The 16254-nt window shown below is 45.9% G+C and overlaps 1 protein-coding gene across 7 annotated transcripts in view; it reads right to left on the minus strand.

The window, feature by feature from the left end:
* Positions 1-16254, minus strand: part of SNCAIP (synuclein alpha interacting protein) — a 309420-nt gene that overhangs the window by 804 nt on the left and 292362 nt on the right. For 4 of the 7 annotated variants that reach the window (XM_068246960.1, XM_068246945.1, XM_068246952.1 and 1 more), the window contains 2 exons: positions 11828-11898; positions 11179-11744 (listed from right to left, as the gene is read on the minus strand). The exons of 1 other annotated variant lie outside the window; for it this stretch is intronic. In XM_068246960.1, coding sequence (XP_068103061.1) covers positions 11636-11744; positions 11828-11898 — 180 coding nt within the window. In that variant the 3' untranslated portion in view covers positions 11179-11635. Of the gene's footprint in view, positions 1-11178; positions 11745-11827; positions 11899-16254 lie in introns of those variants that run through there. 2 more of the 7 variants (XM_068246976.1, XM_068246969.1) reach the window with 2 other exon arrangements.

Consider the following 16254-nt stretch of genomic DNA (forward strand, 5'->3'; position numbering starts at 1 on the left):
CCAACCCTAACCAATGCTTCTATCGTTAACTTCCTAGACAATCACCTAAGCACCTCCTAATTGATAAACCCCTCCCTCTTTCTAGATGCCTTGCCATGACCTTCCCCCAAGGTAAATTCCTAACTCTCTAACCACTTTCTGATGTCTAACCTTTGCCTTCTTTTTTTGAATATGTGTTTTTATTCAGTTCCACAGGATCATAGTATACAACATTACAATGTGTTTTTATTAGCATGAGATAATACCTTTTCTTTTTTGACTTTGTAAGCATAATATACAGTTAATTCACATTGTATTTTGAATAAAGAATTGCAAAAATGTCTACACAGTGTTTTTTTTCTTTGTTGAAACCCAGGTTCCCTGGAACCAAAAACGTTTATAATTTTTTATAAACAAAACTCTAGTTGTAGAGCAGGGGTGTCAAACTCAAATACAAAGTGGGCCAAAATTATACACTGGGACCTAGTCGTGGGCCAACCGTAATGTCTACTGGCCACTTTCCTCCCTTATAAAGCTCCCAGATGTATTATAACCCCCTCCAACTCAAAAACAGTTCCCTGGTGTCTAGTGGTCCTCCCTCACCTACACAGTTCCCTGGTGACTAGAAGCCCCCACTCTCCCTTATACAGTTCCCTAGTACCTAATGTTTTCTTCCTACCTCCTCCATATGGCTTTTGTGGTGTTCTAGGAGTTCTCTTCCAATATAGCTTCCCTGGTGATCTAGAGTGGGCCGAATATAATGCAAAGTGGGGAAACCACTTGAGGGCCAAATGTCATGGCTCTGGAGGCCAGATTTGGCCCGCGGGCCGGATTTGACATGTATGTTCTACAGTGACTAGAGAAGGCGCTTATATCAACTAAGAAGGAAAGAAAGAGAAATTGAATAACAAAAAAGAAAAAAAAGTAAACTATAGGCATAAAATGATTGTAAGAGAGATGAGAACAGGGTGGATGCTGGGAGTCGCCTCCCCCCACACAAATAACTTTGATGTTTTTTTATTGTTTGTTAATCGCCCTACGCTTAATTTCAAACATCAACATCAATAACCTTTGCCTTCTAACCCTTATAGCTAAAACTAACTTCCCCTGACCTATCTCGTAACATTAACCTTTTCAACTGGCACCTAACCGATAACCCTAACAAATACCTTCCACCATCACTTCAGCTTTAGTGTCATCTGTTTTGGCCACAGCACTTTAGTGTTACAGAGTACCAAAATAACTCAAGGTGTCCCAGAACCATTGCTTTGCACTTTTTGCTCCACTGGTTCTGGATGTGTGCCTAAGTGATCATTTCCCTATTCAGAAGTGATGCATTATGGGAGATATTTTACCTGCAAATACCTTCTGTTTTAAGAAGTCACATTTATATGTATATCTAGTGCGCTTTAGGATTAGGAAAGCCAAGAACAATAAATCACCAACTAAAAGATAAATCATATGCTGAATCATTGTAACCCCCCTGAACTATGGAAGAAGGAAAGACAAAGAAAAGAATGGACTATAAACATGTAACTGGACAATGCAATAGTTGCCTGTGGAAATGAATAGTGAAGGAATGGGGTTGGCACTGATAAACGACAAACCTTCTGCAGCTGTCAGATGCAAGGACTGGCAGTGAATGTGCTGACTCTGCATTAAACAGCTGTAGTGAGATTTTGGCCTACTTGTGTACTCTTGCAGCTGCTTTCAGCCTCACTGTCTAGATGACCTTTGCTGCACTGTTAATAATGTCAGCTTCAAAATAAATGAAATGACAGGTCTAGATTTTAGAGATAAACTATAAATATATGGTTATCATTATTCTATAATAGCAGACATAAATCTGGATGTTTCCTCCTAATAATCACTGGATAAGCTCTGAGGGGTTGAGTCTGGAGCTTTAAGAAATGACAGGCAGTGTTCCTTCACGCTTTGGCAGGACACGTAAATGCCGGTAGAGCATCAAGAACAAATGTATGTACAGATGTCTGTTTAGATTTCTTTCATTAAAAATGATGGATTATGTATGGACTGTACACCGAGCACATTAAAATGTCACATTCACATATTCTTTGTTATTCCCCAGCCCTTGCAGACGGCCTGCAGATGTTTCTGTCAGTGAGCGAGTACTAGGCCATGCTTGACAATATTAGGATGATAGAAATGTATTTAGGTAGAAATATGAGCTGGATATCGATGTATTCACAAGAAGACGACCTGACCATTCAAAAGATAGGTAAGGTACAGATCACTACAACCTCTGATGCAAAGACAGTCTGCTGGGTCATGCAAGAGGAATAAGGTGAATTTTGTTGTCCTAGGTTGGTATCTATTGCCAGTCAAATAGGCCCCTATTTCAATTTTATCATCCTTCCCAGAAGGCACAAGGCCTGAGAAGAAGCCTCAAAGTTACTGTGAAAGGATTGTACAAAAGATGGCCAAACTTGGCAGCTGATCGATCGATTCAATAATTATGGAATTGGATGAAAATCGGTGCCTCCAAGAGCATGCCCGAACGACCGCGTGACCAATTTCTGGCCAAAATTGGTCGCATGTATCGAACGGACATGCTGCAAGATGTCAGGCCGTCATCAGAGCCGGGATAAGGTCCTCCAGCACCCCAGGCTGAGACACCAAAGTGCACCCTTCCATCCCTCCCACCACAGCCATCACGCATGGATTGCTATTAGACTAAGAGACCTGGACCCCCAACACCTTAATCGCTAGTTATCTGGTTTGCAGTCACTGCCATGTATCCCCTTCTTATTTCGCTCTGCTTCAAGCAGAATAGGGGAATGATAGCTGAGTGAGCTGTGCGTCCCCCTCCTACACTGCACCCTGAGGCTGAAGTCTCTCTCGCCTCTGCCTGGCCATGGCTGTCATGGTCGATCAGGTGCGTGTCAGTAAGGGTGAGCAATATTAGGATGAGTGGCGAACACAACAAAACCCCCGCTGCTGCCCCCAAATGTAAAATACTTATATACTTTACCAGTTCTGTTACCGCACCACACATAGTTGCCAGATTAATGTGGAAGCATGTGTGACTTCACACACGTGCCCACCTATACGCCGACAACCACATGGGATGCGTGTATGCAGATTGCGGACGGATCCCGGAGTCAGCGGCAAACACGGACAGGTAAAGTATACTGCACTGTAACTGGGCCAGCACATTTTACATTAGGGGGGGACAGCACAGGTAGCAGTGAGGCGGCTCTCTCTAAACAGGTTCGATCAGAGAGATCTGTCTCTTGATCTGCCCATACATTGTCTGATGCATGGGCACCTTTAGCAGCCACTGCTAACAGACTCTGTGGTATAGGGTCCTATGCTATCTTCAGTCTTGAGCCATGTCTTTGTGCAGCAATGCACCTTCACAACACATCATATAATACACACAGGGCAATGACTGATCTCTGCCTTAAAGTGAATCTATATCAGAACCCTATGGAGTGAAGCTAACCTGTAAAACCATTAAGCACGTTGCTCTCTTTTGAATGCTGCAAGTCTAACTTCAGGCCTCTTTCATACAGATAACTGAACTGTGTGCTTGTTGGACAGTACAAGCTCTGATCTGGAGGCCAACAAGCTCATCACCTGTGGAGTGGTGGGTGTGGTGAGTGCTGGTGGGAAGGGTGAGGTTAAAGGGGCAGTAGACATGCAAGATATTTGCAAATGCTGTTAGATTTATTCTGATGTGTGATGGATTTTGAATTGTATTACTGTGATATAGTAGATCAAAGTGTGTGTATAACTGGCTTGTAAAATCTGGCAGCATACAATTATACTGTGCTGATTTTTGTTGCTTTCCAACACTGAAGCGAAGGGGATATGGAGGCTGCCATATATATTTTATTTTAAGCAATACTAGTTGCCTGGCAGCCCTGCTGATCCTCTGCCTCTAATACTTTTAGCCATACACCCTGAACAAGCATATTATCATATCTGATGACATTAGCTGCATGCTTGTTTCTAGTATTATACACTACTGCAGCCAAATAGATCAGCAGGGCTGCCAAGCAACGGATATTGTTTAAAAGAAAATAAATATGGCAGCCTCCATATTCTTCTCACTTCAGTTGTCCTACTATGGTAGGGGTCATAGTATGAGCTCTTCTGAAGGACAATTACTTACTATTTACTTTGTAAAGGACTGTGGAAGCGCTGTATAAATGCTTAAAGGACAACTGAAGTGAGAGGTATATGGAGGCAGCCATATTTATTGTCTTTTAAGCAATACCAGTTGCCTGGCTGTCCTGCTGATCCTCTGCCTCTAATAAGTTTAGCTATAGACTCTGCACAAGCATATACAGATCAGGTGTTTCTAACATTATTGTCAGATCTGACTAGATTAGCTGCATGCTTGTTTCTGTAACCTGGCTGTAAACTGTTTACTTTACACTGTGAGGCAGAGAGTGTGTGTGTGTGTGTGTGTGTGTTTGAGAGAGAGAGAGAGAGAGAGAGAGAGAGAGGATCAGTCACAAAGACAGAACTGCAACTGATAATTATTTATCCACATTTGAAGCTATATTTCTGCTTCATATGATTCTGAACACATTTTACTCACAATATTAGAGCCAGTGAAGATTGTTTCTGTATGCTGGATCTGCTGGACAAAGCCCTCCATAGTAATACCCACAGTGAACACTGTTCCCTGTAAATGTCATTTATTTCTTCTCATAATATGAAAAGATGAAAAAAGCCTTTGTATTGCTATTTGCTAGCAATTACTGGAAATATATGCGGCATTTAGAATTTTACTTAACTTTGATAGTTGTCCTTTAAGCACAGCAGATGCAGAGCAAATCATTAATTCCAACAGTAAACAACGTTGACGGCTATTGTTTAATTGTTTTTTAATAAAACTACATTTCATTCCATGTGTCTAGACATGGAACACCCGGATTCAGTGAGGTTACTGAGGCTGGAGACGTGCAGGGAACTGGTTTTACGTTAGAAGAGATGCAAATTAGAATCATGTGGGGATGTGGCCAGCGCCCACCCAGCGCCTGCACTGCTGTTTATTTCTACTATGTGGTGGTTTATCTGTTAGTAATAAGAACAATGTATTAAATGTCGCAAGCATCAATATGCTTAGAGATTGAGCATGAGAATTCCCGACCTCCAGTGAAGAAGGAAAATATTTGTGAATGAAGTGACTTGTGTGACTGCCTTACATTGTTCCTAATTAGGTATAATAATGGGTCAGGAAATGAGACTACATCCTATACTGTAATTGTGCCATAATTGCAGCAAACGGCTCCACTAATACTGATGTATCAGATTCATGCCTGTAATGTTTGATGCAGTCACTTACACTTACATTTATTCTCACAATTTGAATACTGTGGTAACAAGGCTTTCCAAAGACTAGCGAGTGTGAAAAAAGCAATCTGCCTGCTCCTTAAGGTGGCCACACACCATACATTTTTTAAAAATACCTGTTCAATTTAAGAATTGCAATCAATTTTTCTGACTGATTGTAACATTTCAAAACTATGACCAATGTACCACACACGTACAGTGGAGGAAATAATTATTTGACCCCTCACTGATTTTGTAAGTTTGTCCAATGACAAAGAAATGAAAAGTCTCAGAACAGTATCATTTCAATGGTGGGTTTATTTTAACAGTGGCAGATAGCACATCAAAAGGAAAATCAAAAAATAACCTTAAATAAAAGATAGCAACTGATTTGCATTTCATTGAGTGAAAGAAGTTTTTGAACCCCTACCAACCATTAAGAGTTCTGGCTCCCACAGAGTGGTTAGACACTTCTACTCAATTAGTCACCCTCATTAAGGGCACCTGTCTTAACTAGTCACCTGTATAAAAGACACCTGTCCACAGAATCAATCAATCAAGCAGACTCCAAACTCTCCAACATGGGAAAGACCAAAGAGCTGTCCAAGGATGTCAGAGACAAAATTGTAGACCTGCACAAGGCTGGAATGGGCTACAAAACCATTAGCAAGAAGCTGGGAGAGAAGGTGACAACTGTTGGTGTGATTGTTCGAAAATGGAAGGAGCACAAAATGACCATCAATCGACCTCGCTCTTGGGCTCCACGCAAGATCTCACCTCGTGGGGTTTCAATGGTTCTGAGAAAGGTGAAAAAGCATCCTAGAACTACACAGGAGGAGTTAGTGAATGACCTCAAATTAGCAGGGACCACAGTCACCAAGAAAACCATTGGAAACACATTACACCGCAATGGATTAAAATCCTGCAGGGCTCGCAAGGTCCCCCTGCTCAAGAAGGCACATGTGCAGGCCCGTCTGAAGTTTGCCAATGAACACCTGAATGATTCTGTGAGTGACTGGGAGAAGGTGCTGTGGTCTGATGAGACCAAAATAGAGCTCTTTGGCATTAACTCAACTCGCTGTGTTTGGAGGAAGAAAAATGCTGCCTATGACCCCCAAAACACCGTCCCCACCGTCAAGCATGGGGGTGGAAACATTTTGCTTTGGGGGTGTTTTTTTGCTAAGGGCACAGGACAACTTAATAGCATTAACGGGAAAATGGACGGAGCCATGTATCGTGAAATCCTGAACGACAACCTCCTTCCCTCTGCCAGGAAACTGAAAATGGGTCGTGGATGGGTGTTCCAGCACGACAATGACCCAAAACATACAGCAAAGGCAACAAAGAAGTGGCTCAAGAAGAAGCACATTAAGGTCATGGAGTGGCCTAGTCAGTCTCCGGACCTTAACCCAATAGAAAACCTATGGAGGGAGCTCAAGCTCAGAGTTGCACAGAGACAGCCTCGAAACCTTAGGGATTTAGAGATGATCTGCAAAGAGGAGTGGACCAACATTCCTCCTAAAATGTGTGCAAACTTGGTCATCAATTACAAGAAACGTTTGACCTCTGTGCTTGCAAACAAGGGTTTTTCCACTAAGTATTAAGTCTTTTATTGTTAGAGGGTTCAAAAACTTATTTCACTCAATGAAATGCAAATCAGTTGCTATCTTTTATTTAAGGTTATTTTTTCGATTTTCCTTTTGATGTGCTATCTGCCACTGTTAAATAAACCTACCATTGAAATGATACTGTTATGAGACTTTTCATTTCTTTGTCATTGGACAAACTTACAAAATCAGTGAGGGGTCAAATAATTATTTCCTCCACTGTATGTTAAATTTTTCCCCCAATTATGATAAAAATGATTGGAAACTCTGACAAAATTGCTAGGGTGTGTATATTAATAAATTGACAATCCAACACACACCATACAATCTTTAGAAAGATTAACCACTTGCCGACCGCACACTCATAACGTGCGTCGGCAAAGTGGCAGCTGCAGGACCAGCGACGCAGTACTGCGTCGCCAGCTGCAGCCTAATTAATCAGGAAGCAGCCGCTCGTACGAGCGGCTGCTTCCTGTCAATTCACGGCGGGGGGCTCCGTGAATAGCCTGCGGGCCGCCGATGGCGGCTCGCAGGCTAGATGTAAACACAAGCGGAAATAATCCGCTTTGTTTACATTTGTACGGCGCTGCTGCGCAGCAGCGCCGTAAGGCAGATCGGCGATCCCCGGCCAATCAGCGGCCGGGGATCGCCGCCATGTGACAGGGGACGTCCTGTCACTGGCTGCACAGGACGGATAGCGTCCTGTGCAGCCCAGATCTCCCGGGGGAGCAGGTAGGAGAGGGAGGGGGAGGATTTCGCCGCGGAGGGGGGCTTTGAGGTGCCCCCCCCGCAAAATGCCAGCCAGGAGGAGCGATCAGACCCCCCCTGCACATCATCCCCCTAGTGGGGAAAAAAGGGGGGCGATCTGATCGCTCTGAGTGCCCTTTGATCTGTGCTGGGGGCTGCACAGCCCACCCAGCACAGATCACCTAAAACAGCGCTGGTCCTTAAGGGGGGGTAAAGGGTGGGTCCTCAAGTGGTTAAAGAAAAATATCTGGCATTCGGGATCGATTAAAATTAAAGAAAACGGGAAATCCGATCAGATTTTTCAGTCGAATGAAAACAAAACGTTCAATTTTTTCACCGGGATCCGGTGATCGTCAGACCCTGAATTACACCTCCCTTACAAGTATGTAACGCCAACACATGCCCATTTAGGGCCCTTTTCACCAGGGGTGTTTCTAGCCTTTTTGTCACTCCAGGCAAGAAGTCCTGTGTCATGACCTCCACCCCCCCCCCCCCCCCCGGTCCTGTTGCATTTTGTTGCACACCACCTCCCTACTCTCCCTCAGCTTAGTGCGTAAATGCAGAGTATAGTGTAGCAGAAGCTGTGCCCTCACCTCTCCGCTGGAGTCCAGTGCTGCACTTCGTTCTAGAGCCCAGCATCTCCTACAGCATGTAGCATGATTGCACGCTACAATGGAAAAGCCAGCACTAGAGGGAGCACAAAACAGACAGGAAGGTTGCACAGGCATAGCACTGGACTCCAGAGGGGAGGTTAGAGCACAGCTTCTGCTGCACTATACTCTGCCTTTACACACTGGACTGGGGGAGGGCAGGAGGGGGATTGGAATAGATAGTGGGACAAGGGGACAGAGGGAGGCACGAAGGGGGATAGAAGGAGGCACAGTGGGACAGAGGGAGGCACAGAGAGATGCACACAGAGCCGGATCATCCACAAGGGCCTGGCGAGAATCTAGGGGCCTGGTTTATGGTAACCCCCCTAAAAACTTGCCCAAAAAAATAGGTGGCCATCAAGTGTGGGCCAAAAGTTGTCGCTTGCCTAGGGCACCATTTACCTTTAATCCATCTTTGGAAGCGCAGGGGGACTGAAGGTGGCACAAAGGGAGACAGAAAGAGGCGCAAAGGGAGACCAAAAGAAGGCACAAAGGGAGATACAAACACCCATGGGGCAGGGCTTAATTCAGAGTGTGTGGCTTAGCTCAAGAGGCGGGGCTTAATCAGGGGCATGGCGCCCCCCTGGACCAATGGTACTCCAGGCAGTGGCCGGTAATGCCTATGCCTAAAAGCGCCCCTGCTTTCCACTTTCTAACGCATGCAGTAACCCAATTTCGTACACGCGTTAGGATGCATTGCATGATGGCGAGAAGTTGCGATTCTGCTCGAATCAGCAGCGCCAGTGCTAACTTACTAGATGGAAAATCGTAATTAAGTGTTCTTCCGAGTTGGACCTATGTTGCATTCCCTGTAACAGAAAAGCAACGGACTGAAAAAGTTGCACCACACATTACGTGACGTTGCATCGCATACAGTGAAGCATACAGTAAGGTATGCTTCACTGTAACTGTTAAAACATTTGTTATGTGCTAATACACTGCTTAAAGAGAATCTGTATTGTTAAAATCGCACAAAAGTAAACATACTAGTGCGTTAGGGGACATCTCCTATTACCCTCTGTCACAATTTCGCCGCACCTCGCCGCATTAAAAGTGGTTAAAAACCATTTTTAAAAGTTTGTTTATAAACAAACAAAATGGCCACCAAAACAGGAAGTAGGTTGATGTACAGTATGTCCACACATAGAAAATACATCCATACACAAGCAGGCTGTATACACCCTTCCTTTTGAATCTCAAAAGATAATTTGTGTGTTTCTTTCCCCCTGTTCTCATGCACTGAAGTTTCAGGCTGCTCTTTTCTTCCTGCAAACAGCTTTGCCCTTGTCTGTAATTCTTCAGTATGTGAAAGCCCAGCCAGCTCAGAGGACGATTTATCCAGCTTGTAAAAGATAAGAGAGAAGAGAGAAGCTGCTCTAATCTAAATAATACACAGGCAGTGTGCATAGAGGGGCCTGGAAGGGGGAGTTCATAGCAGAACCACAACACTGAAGAACTTGGCAGCCTTCCAGACACAGGCTGACAAGTCTGACAAGAGAGAGAGAAGTTGATTTATTACAGAGATGGTGATAGTAGAACCTGCTGCAGTAAGCCGGAACACCTTAGAATAGCTTTTGGAACTTGTAGGATGATAAAAAACAGGATGCAATTTTTGTTACGGAGTCTCTTTAAGGAGAGTCTGAAGCCAAATAAAAAATGGCGTTTTAGCTAATATTCAGCAGGGGCATGTTTGCCCCTGCTAAAACGCAGATATCCCGTGGCATAACGAGGGGTCTTTACCCCCCAAATCCCCCCTGCTACCTCCGGGGAGCGCTTCCATGTGAGGCAGGGCTATGAGCTGCAGCCCTGCCTCACACGTGTCTATCAGAGGCGGATCTCCGCCTCTCCCCCACCCCTCTCAGTCTGCCTTCGCTGAGAGGGGCGGGGGAGAGGCGGAGATCCGCCGCTGACAGATGCGTGTGAGGCAGGGCTGCAGCTCATAGCTTTGCCTCACACGGAAAAGTGGAGGGCAGCAAAATCCACAACCAAGTTGGTCGTGGATTTTGCAGGGGGGATTTGGGGGGTAAAGACCCCTCGTTATGCCGCGGGATAGCGGCGTTTTAGCAGGAGCAAACATGCTGAATATAGGCTTAAAAGCCATTTTTAATCTGGATTCAGACTCTCTTTAAGTATAATGGGATAATGCACTCTGTTAGATTGCATTACACCGTATGCACTCTAAACATCTCATAAATTTACCATTGCAGAGTGACTTTCTGTTGTGAAAATGCGTCCGGTATGTTGCAATGCCCCACTGTGAACAGGGCCTAAAAAAACAAGTACAGTAACTCACAAAATGGATCTCATTCCTCCAAAAGAAATCATGGTCAGTGCTCTTGAAGTAGGCAATATGGACAACAGCCTTAAGTAAATCTCTTTATCTAGAACTCGGTCAACCAGAAGTCTCAACTAACTGGAATCCCTGAGTGGGGTAATGGGGCTGATCTTTTTGGAGGTTTTGAAAGCAGAATCTACTCACCGATCATCCAGTCGCCTTTTTCAACGCATCCTGGGCCTCCCAGCGCCTTTCTAGTGTCCATGCATGGCTCCCGGCATGTCATGTTACTGGCAGGTCAGGTGACACGCCGGGAGCTGTACACTAAGGATGCCGGAAGCTGAAGGGATCTGCAGGTTCCATAGAAGACGACGCCTGGAAGATCGGTAAGTAGTTCCCGCTGATTGGGGGGGGGGGGGGGTGCTTTTAACGCTAGCTCAAGCAACTTGCAAGCAGATGTATCAGAATCAGGCAATCCCCGCCTGTGCCAGATAATGGGGATCTAGCTACAGAATGAGATGGTTGACCTTCTACGGAAATCCTGAGCTGCATTTTCATCACCCAAAACCCATCCTTGCAAATCCTACTCCTAGACATGGACTCACTCAGTGTTACACTACACAAGAGCCTATCGCACTTGTTATTCTCAGACATCTCTCTACAATAAATCTCAGGCTTGAGCTGTATAGGAAGTGTGATAAAATGCACATACAGTGTTATGGCAAAGAATGCAATGAATGTAACACTTTCCCCCCAAAACTGCTGGACAATAAAATTCACTACTGACACATTGTAAATGTAAACAGCATTTTATGAGCTCCCCTCCCTCATCATCTCTCCTGGTTTGGACTCTCCAGGCTTGACAGTTTTGGAGGTGACTTTCCCACACATGACAGGAAATGTAGTTTCCATTCACATCATCTGTTATATGACTCTTGTTGTGCGGAGACTGAGGGTCACGCCAAGATGTAGCATGCAGCAAGATGGATTTATGACAAGGTCCTTTCCTTTTATATGAGGCAAGGTAGCACAGCCAAATCTACATCGCTAGAACTGTCAGCAAGACACCGTTATAGATGTGCATGGCTAATTGAACTAGGCAGCCTTTCTCTGGTCTTCTTATGCGCTTCATACTTCTGCTCAAAAGACGAACAAAAAAATTGAACATGCAAACAAAGACTAAAAAAAGCAAAAAATAGAATTAAAATAAATAAAGCAAAAAGAAAATGAAAATCCCTTTAATCAACACCACCACCACATACCATGCATGATTAGGGAGAAGATCCTTGAGCAAGGCACTAGAGGAAAGGGTGGAACAGCAGACACAAGATTCCTAAGGGATTGTAATAAACAGGTCAGTACATGCAGCATGCATCATGCTTACAGTAAGGTGCTTTTAACAGAAAACAAAAAACAAACACAAAAACAAGCAATATTCCCATTTTGTGTATATGGATCATAGAAGTAAGAAGCATTGTGTTCCCGTGTTGTGTCTAAAACTTTACTTATCAATGTTGCCAAACCAAAATCTTCACACCCTTACCACTTTCCACTCTATCCAAAACTTAAAACATATGTTGGTTTAGTAAGGAGTCATTGAGCAAGGCTCCCTTATGATTCTGAGCGCCCGTGGAGAGTGCCCTAGGTGGCTGCAGCCCTGAAGCGCTTTGAGTCCGCCAGGAGAAAAACACAATATAAGTTCACCTTTGTGCAAATTAGGTATACCTAAAGTTTACTTGAACTGTGCAGTGGTGTTGCCAACTCATCCATTTGATCACTGTCATGTAAGTTAAATCATTAATTTGAGGTATTACTGTAGTGTGCGCAATGTAAGGCCACAGGGCTGCTGAAAAGTATCTTTTATACTTTATAGGAAATGACTACTGTAATTTGTCAGCAGCAATAAGAAAATGAGGGTACATTTAAGAACAGTGAAAAATGTTGACGAATGGGACTGTTTCTGGCCATTTTGGTACCCCAGGCAATGTACCATTTGCCTTCCCCAATCTTGTGAATAGGAATACTGTAATCTATATTACTTCCTTTTGCAGGTACAGATAACAAATTGATAGGATATATACAGAATTTATATTTCTGAAAATATGAAGGATGCAGAAATGATTAACCAGGTCAGATACACCTCACAGGTCCAAACTCACTGAGCCCTTCCTAGAATTGTTATGAGGGAGTATATACCGGTAGCCTTTTTTATAAAATCATTGCCTTTTTTTAACCTTTTTGGGACCGGCCACCTACCCCCCCTTAAGGACCAGGCATTTTGCGCGGGAAGGGGGTGCGCGCGTTTGGGGGGGTCAGGCGGCCGGATCCCGTGTGTGGCTGGCTAGAGTGGTGTCCCCCATGGTGGCCTGTGCCTCCCCCTTCTGCCCGCAGCCTTCACTTACCTTCCAGGCTCCAGCGATGAGCCGCACGGGACCCTCTTCTCCGGCCAGCATCTCCGTTCTGTCTGACGAGCAGTTCCGGGTCGCGGCTTGATGACGTCATCAAGCCGGGACCCGGCGCTGACGTCAGATGAAGCGGAGATGCCGGCCAGAGCGGAGGGGGGCGCCGATCGTCGCTGGAACGGCAGGGAGGTGAGTGGATCTTCTTCTTTCCCCCCCTGCCGCCGCAGCTGTCAAACAGATCACTACGATCCGACGGCGATCGTAGTGATCGTGTGATCAGCAGCCATACGCGATGGCTGCTGATCACTCGGGGGAGATGTCGGCTGTCATATGACAGCTTAATCTCCCCCTCCGGGTGCGCACGATCGCGTCGGGAGCGGAAATTGCGGGCCGGCGTAGATCCTACGCCGCATCAGGCTAGAACAGCCACAAGTGCGGCGTAGGATCTCATTCACATGGTCCCGAAAAGGTTAAATAAAATCATTGTACTGTTTATGTATAGCCTGAATCTTTACAGGTCTGAATATTGTCCTGGAAATCCAGAAGAGTTGCAACAACTAGTGTTGGGCGAACAGTGTTCGCCACTGTTCGGGTTCTGCAGAACATCACCCTGTTCGGGTGATGTTCGAGTTCGGCCGAACACCTGACGGTGCTCGGCCAAACCGTTCGGCCATATGGCCGAACTAAGAGCGCATGGCCGAACGTTCCCCGAACGTTCGGCTAGCGCTGTGATTGGCCGAACGGGTCACGTGGTTCGGACCCGAACGCGCTCTGATTGGCCGAACTGTCACGTGGTTCGGGTAAATAAATACCCGAACCACGTCATATCTCCGCCATTTGTCTGTGGGTTTAGCTTTGGGTAGGCAGGCAGGGTAGTTCGCGCTCCAGCCACGCTAGCCAGGGTCCCCCCCAGTCATTGTGTGTCACTGCTGGGAACAGTAGTACACCGCTCGTTCAGCCACACTATATAGCATTCTGTGTACTGTTCTGTGTCTGCTGGGAACAGTGGTACACCGCTCGTTCAGCCACACTATATAGCATTCTGTGTACTGTTCTGTGTCTGCTGGGAACAGTAGTACACCGCTCGTTCAGCCACACTATAAAGCATTCTGTGTACTGTTCTGTGTCTGCTGGGAACAGTAGTACACCGCTCGTTCAGCCACACTATATAGCATTCTGTGTACTGTTCTGTGTCTGCTGGGAACAGTAGTACACCGCTCGTTCAGCCACACTATATAGCATTCTGTGTACTGTTCTGTGTCTGCTGGGAATAGTGGTACACCGCTCGTTCAGCCACACTATATAGCATTCTGTGTACTGTTCTGTGTCTGCTGGGAACAGTGGTACACCGCTCGTTCAGCCACACTATATAGCATTCTGTGTACTGTTCTGTGTCTGCTGGGAACAGTAGTACACCGCTCGTTCAGCCACACTATATAGCATTCTGTGTACTGTTCTGTGTCTGCTGGGAATAGTGGTACACCGCTCGTTCAGCCACACTATATAGCATTCTGTGTACTGTTCTGTGTCTGCTGGGAACAGTAGTACACCGCTCGTTCAGCCACACTATATAGCATTCTGTGTACTGTTCTGTGTCTGCTGGGAATAGTGGTACACCGCTCGTTCAGCCACACTATATAGCATTCTGTGTACTGTTCTGTGTCTGCTGGGAACAGTGGTACACCGCTCGTTCAGCCACACTATATAGCATTCTGTGTACTGTTCTGTGTCTGCTGGGAACAGTAGTACACCGCTCGTTCAGCCACACTATATAGCATTCTGTGTACTGTTCTGTGTCTGCTGGGAACAGTAGTACACCGCTCGTTCAGCCACACTATAAAGCATTCTGTGTACTGTTCTGTGTCTGCTGGGAACAGTAGTACACCGCTCGTTCAGCCACACTATATAGCATTCTGTGTACTGTTCTGTGTCTGCTGGGAACAGTAGTACACCGCTCGTTCAGCCACACTATATAGCATTCTGTGTACTGTTCTGTGTCTGCTGGGAACAGTGGTACACCGCTCGTTCAGCCACACTATATAGCATTCTGTGTACTGTTCTGTGTCTGCTGGGAACAGTAGTTCACCGCTCGTTCAGCCACACTATATAGCATTCTGTGTACTGTTCTGTGTCTGCTGGGAACAGTAGTACACCGCTCGTTCAGCCACACTATATAGCATTCTGTGTACTGTTCTGTGTCTGCTGGGAATAGTGGTACACCGCTCGTTCAGCCACACTATATAGCATTCTGTGTACTGTTCTGTGTCTGCTGGGAATAGTGGTACACCGCTCGTTCGCCACTGTATAGCATTGTGCTCTGTGTCGCTTCTGGGAATAGTGGTACACCGCTCACCCGTCACTGTATAGCATTGTGCTCTGTGTCACTGCTGGGAATAGTGGTACACCGCTCACCCGTCACTGTATAGCATTGTGCTCTGTGTCGCTGCTGGGAATAGTGGTACACCGCTCACCCGTCACTGTATAGCATTGTGCTCTGTGTCGCTGCTGGGAATAGTGGTACTGTATAGCATTTCTGTACTGCCACTGTACTGCTGCCAGTCAGCGTGTACTGTAAGGATAAGTGAAATGAGGAAGAAATCCGGTGAAAGAGGGAGGGGCAAGGGAAGAGGTGTTTCCCCTGACGGTTCACGTACAGGCCACAGGGGAGCACCCAAGAAAACCCACTCAATACCGCCCATGTTGTCCAGGACAACAACCCTCACAAATCCAAAAGAACAGGACCAGATAATTACTTGGATGACCTCTCAAGCGTCCAGCAGTGGGTTAAGCAGCACCAGCACATCACGCACGAGGTCCGAGTCCTCAGCCAGTTACAAGGAGCCAGTGGGCACAAAGCTGACACAACCGGCAGCGACACCACGCACACAACTGCCAGATAACCAGTCCGATGAATTACCTCAGGACACAATGGGGTATTCGCAGGAGCTATTCCCAGCCCAACAAACTTCCACCTTTCAAAGGTCAATGGAGGAACAGCCAGAAATGTTGTGCCTGGATTCACAACCGTTAACTGTGGGAAATGCACCGCGCACTGAAATACAAGGCGAGTCCGAAGAGGACTCGGAAACCCAAATCCCAGAGCAATTTGGGCAGGAGGGGTTGCAATTGCAGGAGGTCGGCCGACAAGATCTGGAAGACGACGTTGGAGTGTGCTGCGCAGAGGTTGTTGTGGGGAGCTCTACTCCACGGCGGTGGCCCACAATGACATATGACGAGTTTGAGGAGATGGAAGAGGAGGGTATGGACAATGTGGACAGAGACCCAGA

Source organism: Hyperolius riggenbachi, chromosome 1, assembly GCF_040937935.1.
Source record: "Hyperolius riggenbachi isolate aHypRig1 chromosome 1, aHypRig1.pri, whole genome shotgun sequence".
NCBI lineage: Eukaryota > Metazoa > Chordata > Amphibia > Anura > Hyperoliidae > Hyperolius > Hyperolius riggenbachi.